Source organism: Talpa europaea, assembly GCF_964194135.1.
Source record: "Talpa europaea genome assembly, chromosome: 8".
NCBI classification, from domain to species: domain Eukaryota; kingdom Metazoa; phylum Chordata; class Mammalia; order Eulipotyphla; family Talpidae; genus Talpa; species Talpa europaea.
Window position 1 is genome coordinate 37,504,200 of NC_140075.1, and position 7,200 is coordinate 37,511,399.

The 7,200-nt window shown below is 43.8% G+C and overlaps 1 protein-coding gene across 4 annotated transcripts in view; it reads right to left on the minus strand.

Moving 5' to 3' along the window:
• The window catches only part of MYEF2 (myelin expression factor 2), a gene marked incomplete at both ends in the record, with an annotated part of 28,894 nt that extends 27,781 nt beyond the window's left edge, over nucleotides 1–1,113 (minus strand). For all 4 annotated transcript variants that reach the window (XM_084239898.1, XM_084239896.1, XM_084239897.1 and 1 more), the window contains one exon: nucleotides 953–1,113. In XM_084239898.1, coding sequence (XP_084096024.1) covers nucleotides 953–1,113 — 161 coding nt within the window. The remainder of the gene's footprint in view (nucleotides 1–952) is intronic.
• Between the last annotated feature and the right edge of the window lie 6,087 nt (nucleotides 1,114–7,200).

A 7,200-nucleotide genomic window follows, 5' to 3' on the forward strand; every position in this document is an offset into this window, starting at 1 on the left:
GTTTCCACTAAACTATTTTAAAATGTGCTCAACTTCAATTTTATTGAGGTGAGAGCTGACCCCATGAGAAATGCTTGATTTCCTACCCCCCCAATGATAACGAGAACAAAGGCAAGCATATCATTCCCTTAGAACCAGGAATGATGGATTTGATTCACTTATATTCTTTATAAGCACTGATGACAGCTGCAACCTTAAAAGTAGCGGAAAGCCTTCCATTTACAAAAAAAGTCATTATATATTATATATTATATATATTTTATATATATATATATATATATACACACACACACCATTACACCCAAGTAAGACTCTACCATCACACAGAGTATACTGTAAATAGCCTGCAAGGTTGATAAACATGGGGTGGGGGGGGGGCAAAGAAGGCACCAGGCCGGGTTTCTCGTCTTAAAAACACCTCTCCTCGATTCCAGGGGCTTACAAAGGAGTCCAGACTCCCACAGCACATTATTCAACTTCCTCCGGGCCGGGGGAAATGAACACACACACGCCAGAAAACCGCAAAAAAAAACACACGGACAGGTAGAGCTCAGGACGAGGCAGGGAAACTGGGGGTGCGGTGGAGGGGGGAGGCTCTCCCCGGGGTTCGCAGGAAAAGCCGATGATGTCATCCCTAGTGACGCCCTAGTGATGAACACTAACTAATGGCCTGGAAAATGGGGGCGACTCCCCTGCGCACCGTGGCGCCCGCAGGGCTCTCCTCAGAGGCGCCCCGGCCCCGGGCAGAGCAGAGTGGGGGGGGCCCCGCGGTCCCGGGCCAGAAGTCGTGGCGGCGCCGCGGCTCGGGGCCCGGGGCTGCACCTGCTCCCGCGGCCGCCGCGGCTCGGGGCGGCCCCCACCCCCCGGCCAGGCCCGGCCCGGCCCCGCCCGGCCCGCGCCCCCCCCGCCCGCCCGCCAGCCCGCCCCGCCGGGCCCGGGCCCGGGACAATACATTTTCACGCCGTTGGAGCTGCTGCTGCGCGGCGGCGGCTGCTTCTCCGGCTCCGGCGGCGGCGGCTCCCGCCGAGGCTCGGCCGGCGGCTCCGCGGGCTGCGGGCGCGGGCTGTCGTCGCCGGCGGCCCCGGCCGCCTCGGGCTTGTCGGCGTCCGCCATCCCCGCCGCGGCCTCCGCCTGCGCCGCTCCGCCGAGGGGCTCCGCGCGCGACAATGGCGGCGCCGGGGAGCGGTAACGGATCCCGATTTGAAAAGGCCCCGAGCGCTCGGCGGCCCGGATCTCGCGAGAACCAGCCGGGCTGGGCGGCTGGGAGCGGGCGCGGGCTGGGGGTGGGGGTGGGGGTGGGGGTGGGGGTGGGGGTGGGGGTGGGGGTGGGGGTGGGGGTGGGGGTGGGGGTGGGGTGGGGGAGGGGAGGGGAGGGGTGGCGGGCCGGGACCGCCGGGGTGGCCGGGGCCGGGCTGCGGCCGCGCCCCCTGGGCGTCCCTTAGCCTGGAAGCCCCGGTGGGCCCGGGCTCTGGCTACCAGCCCGCTGGTGGCTTGGCACCCCCTGGGGTCTTGGCTTCCAGAAGTCACTGTGGGTGTTTGCAGCCCCTGGAGCTCTGAACCCCCATCTCTCCAGTGCATTCCTTGCAAAGGCAGTTTAAATCGGAGAAGCACACACACACACACACACACACACACACACACACACGCATAGTTTTGCATCTGTAAAGAGGTCTGCAAATCTGCAGACACCCCTTAGAAATCCTTTAAATAATGCAACTGTATCTTGCCACTTCCATGCCTAGGTACCCTGGGACATTCAGTAGTTTTTGATGGCCGGTTGCAGTTCACTTAGATGAACGGCGTTGAATTTCGAGTTTGGCTCCTATGAATGAAACTTTCCTTGGAACTCAGCTATCAGCTTATATATTAAAAACAAAAAAGAAAAGGGAAGGTTTTTAATTCTTTGGGCAGCCTTCAGTGGAGAGAATCTATAATTTTCGTATGAATTCTACCACTGGATTGACTAAAAATTAACACTTTGGTTTTGGTTATGTGTTTACTGTGTTTACTAAATTACATTTGAAGCAGCTATAGGCTCTCAACCAAATTTAATTACCATATGGAGTTTTAAAATATAGTCATAGGTTTTCCGTAAGTATGAAAAAGTTTATCAACTTCTAACTCTTGAGTACTATAATATTTCACAATGAAATAACCTTTTTCTGCTGAAAAGTTTGAACGTCCCATAAGTTTATTTTAATAAAGGAGCAACTGTGGCATTCCATGCCTTGCAGAATCTCACACACATTAAAATGAAGCTAGAAATTAATACCAAATAAGACATGATTCCTTCAATTTCCCCATTCTTTGGCATTTCAATATATAGGTTCTTCTCTTGACCAAAAAATACCATAAAAACCTGATCCTATGCCAGAAGAGCTGAGTTACCTCATCAAATGTAAACACATAAAAATCAACAATTTTAATCATAACAACTATACTTGGTAAAATACCGTCTTTTAACATGCTACCAACATCGTTTCATAAGCACAACAGAAGCTGTTGTAGTTGCTGCATAAATTGTCTCAGTCAACCCTAAGGTTTAAAGTTTGGAGTGACAAAAGGGAATTGAATTTTCAAACAGAAAACCTGGGTTCAAACCCCAGCATTGCCATTTTCTGCCATATGGCTCTAAAGTGGTTTCTACTCTCCAGACTGCTCAGGATTTTAGTCAAAGGGAAGTCAGGTGATTTGCCAATAGAACTGAATTTTAAGTACTTTCAGAACATTCTTCACTCTGTAATTCTTTCGCTAGAGTTGAATTTAATGATGAAAACTTAGCTTCACCATGCCTTGTATAGTATATTCTTGCAAAATCCTTTTACAGAATCAGTTTAATGTGTTTAAGAGGCCTGTATGTTAGAAACAGAGTAGTAGACACATAAGGCATACAAAAATGAGTGCAGCTCTTTGGGGAGAGGATGTTTATAAAAAGCACTGTTTGAGTGCTGTAACAGAGATAAAAACTAAGTATAATTAAAAATTTATTTACAAAAACAGGAGACCAGCCTGCATGCTGCAGTGAGCTAATTAAAACACCCCATTAAAATATTTATCTTGATTACTGAGCTTTTTGACATTCCTTTAAATCTTGAGCCTAAGACACATATTTCACTCACTATACCTTTGTTCTAGTCCTGATAAATACATAAAAGGCAGAGGTTAATTCCTACAGGGGGATTGGTGAGAGCTTCATGGAATAGCTTAATTCATAAAAGATGGAGAGAATTGGGGCCACTTCTGAAGAGAAAATGATTCTTGCTGCTCCATTTTTCCTCTCCATCATCTGACTGCTATATAAATTAATCTTTCCCCACTCTCTTGCTACCAATACTGTACTTATCTTAGCTAAATCTGCAAAATAAATTAAAAATAGTTATTAACACCCTATTGCTATATTTTCCTTCCTTCCTTCCTCTACATTTTTTTGTCCACATATGCATACTGAAAAATTCTTGAATAATGCTTTCTTTTTTCTCACTGTTTCCTCAGCAAATATTATCCTTTGCAATTGTACAAAATGTACAGGCACAACTTAAATAAACACTTTTTTTGTTTACAAATTGGAGTATATGTGTTGACATGTGTATGGGGTGGGGGTGGCAGCAATATACATATCTGGAAATTTAACCCTACAATTCCAAAGTATTTTCAATTAGTACTTTAATGTATGCATGATTTAGGAGCTCTGTTCACCTTCTAGGAACAGAGACTAGAAATAATGTCTGGAACAAAATAGAAACTATTACTCTTTTAAGCAAAGCTGTGCAGCAGAGTCTTCCCCAAGCAGATGTAATAGCTGGAGAGTCATCATAGTCTCAGTTTCCTTGTATTTCAATCTTTTATCATGCTAGTGAGGCGGATTTTCTTAAGATAACCCTGTGATCCAAGATGGCCACAGAAAATCTAAGTATCTTGTTTGCCCTGGTGCCAGAAAGTGGTCCAGAAAAGAAGAATCCTACCCAGAAGTCTCTCACAGTACTTGCACCTATGCATCAGAACTCGGTCACATGACACACACCCAATTCTAGACAAAGTTGGCAAATAATTTTTCAGCTGGGCTCACTGCCCAGGGTTCTGCTCTCAAAGAAGAGAACGAAGTGGCAGCCCGAATGTAAACAACCTTTTTCTTTGCCTTTAAGACTTAGAAGGTAAAGTAGAACAACATGCAGGTAAACAAAGTTATGGTATGACTTTTAAATCAATTTGCTTGGCTTTAAAAATTAAATAACTACACTTAGAGTCACTAGATTTTCAAACTTTATAGAGAACTGAAGCATAAAGGGGGATTTATAACTACAGGTTATATTTGGAAAATCCATATATAGTCTCCCCTTTCATTAGAGAAGTTCACTCTGTGATGAAAAAGTGAATGTTGGCAATTGTCCTTGGAAGGAAAAGTACAGTCTTATTCTGACAATCAGCTGCATACTATTTCCTCCCCCCTTTTCTTATCCCTCCTCTTCCTGTCCTTCTCCTCCACCTTTCTCTCTCAGTGCCCTCCTCTCCAACTTTCTGTGGTGCTCTTTAATTGAGGAGCATTTTTTTTTTTAGCATTCCAAAAATACATCCTAAAGAAAGGTCTCTACCAGCCAAGTGAGGTTTAGAATTAAGGCAATTATCTGAATAATCCAAGCAGAAACTCCACATTCATCGTTCATCTCAATTATTCAAGTAATTCAGATAATACCAAGGGTTTTGCATGAATTCCTTAGATAATTGCATTTTTAAACTTTAGGATACTAGGGTCATTGCCCAATAACAGATTTACTTGGTTTACTTTTGATGTTTGTAAACAATATTGGGTGTTTTTTTTTTTCTTTGAAGACTATAGACTCCTGTAACTCCCAAAGAGTTACACGAGTCTCCATTTTTATTCACTTTTTAATTTCTTAACTCACCTTGCCTTTTCTTCAGTCTCACCTAGTAACTCCATTAAAAGGTGGATCAGAAGAGCAAATTTGCAAGAGCTCTGCCCCACTTTCCTACCAGTTTACTTACCTCCTCCTCCATGAATTGGGTTTCTTCTGTCCAAAGCCACAGATTTTTTTTTTAAAGATTTATTTATTTATACAAGCACTGGGGTAAAAGCCAGAGGCAGAGAAGGGTGAGAGAATTCACCAGAGACAAAGCAGGGAGCAGAACAGGCAGAAGGACCAAAATACACTGCTAAGGGGAGCAGCAGACAAGACAGAAGAGGTCTGCCACACCATGTGGGTATCTCCCTGGCCAGCTGGGAATCAAACCGGCGCTGCAGTTGCTGTGGACAGCTTCACAGCGCACTGCGCTCAACCCACTGCTCCATCGGGGAGGCCCAAAGCCACAGATATTATATAATTATGCTTTAAAACATCCTAAGTTTGGTATCCTAAGTCCAAGAGTATTAATGAAAATGATTACTTTATATCAAATATAGTTTTTCATTTAATTACTTTTTTTAGTAATATCACTCTTTTCAACTGTACAATTGGAAGAGAAAATAGATTCTTAGAGTGATGAATAATAAGGAGTAATCCACATGCTGTCCATATATTTAAAAATCATTTTATAAATGGTAATGGAGTTAATGATTGACACAATCCATATGCCATCCTTATTTGGCAATAGAAGCCCAATTTATTTGTGTTGGGTATGACTACCAATAGTCCACATTCCCTAGCCTTACTTGCAGTTATGCATGGGCAAGACATTATGTCCTGGCCAGTAAGATATGAGCAGAAATGTTTTTGAGAACAGTGTAAGAGTTTATTTAGAAGGTAGTGGTTTACCTGGGAGAATGCACTGTGTCTCCTCCAGCTGCTGATTTAGGATGGAGAAGTGATGTCTGTAGTAATAGCAACCACATTGGACTGTGAAGTGACCTTGTGATAAGAAGCTAAGTGCTGAGGATGGAGAGACAAGAAAATAAAATTAGGCTCTTTGATAACACCATGAAGCCACAGTAATAATCCTTACATTCCTACCCCCAAGCTTGATTTTAAGAGGAGGAAATAAATTTCTCTCCGATCAAATTGCTTGCTATTTGGAGTCTTTCTATTATACACAGTTGAAATTAATCCCGATGACCAATATATTTTTATTGAAATGACTTCTTTGCTTCAATAGTTTCTTCTACATTGGGGTCATACAAGCACTACTTGAATTGTTTTTTCCAAAGACTTGCATTGGTTTTTGCGTGCTCCTTTGCTAATGCTGTAGAACGCTATATGTTTCCTACCCGATATCTATTCTTCCTTTTTTCACTGACAGCCACAATTCTTTAGAGCAGAAGTGTGTTGAAATAAATACCGAGTAGCCATATACAGCTCTAAGAATTTCTAAGGAGAAATACATTAGAAATTCTGTTGTGGGGTGAAATATGGGGGTAAAGCCATAGGTGGGAGTGAAAAAATTCTCCAGAGACTGAGTGGAGAACAGGAAAGGAAAGATTTATTGAAATACATTATTTTTTTTAAAAAAATTATTTATTTATTTATACAAGCACTGGGTACAGTCAGAAGCGCAGGAGGGTGAGAGAATTCACCAGAGCCAGAGCGGGGAGCAGAGCAGGCAGAAGGACCGAAGTACACTGCTGAGAGGAGCAGCAGGCACGGCAGGAGAGGTCTGCGCGCCATGTGGGACCCTCGCTGGTGGCCAGGGATTGAAGCGGCACTGCAGAGGCTGCAGGCAGCCTTGCAGCCCAGCGCTCAACCGCTATGCCACCAGGGGAGACCCTGAAATACACTATTTTTTTTTAAATAATAAATTTTATTTTTATATTCCCCATACATTTGCAACCCCCCCCCCATTCTGACCCCAATCCCTCCCCTCCCGTGCCCCACTCCCCAAAAATTGTTTCTGGTTCATAGTTTTTTGTTGATATTGATTTTCACTTTCTTATAGTTATTCATTTTCCTGGTCCCTTATTTAAGTTTTCTAGATTCCTGCTATGAGTGAGACCATCCGGTATTTTTCTTTTTCTTTTTGGCTTATTTCGCTGAGCATGATCCCTTCCAGCGCCATCCATGTTGCTGCAAATTGCATGTGTTTATCTTTTTTGAATGCTGAGTAATATTCCATTGTGTGTATGTACCACATCTTCTTGATCCAGTCATCTATTTTTGGGCATTTGGGCTGTTTCCAAAGCTTAGCTATTGTAAACAGTGCTGCTATAAACATAGGGGTGCAGGTAAAGAGAAGCAGCAGGTGAGACGAGAAATG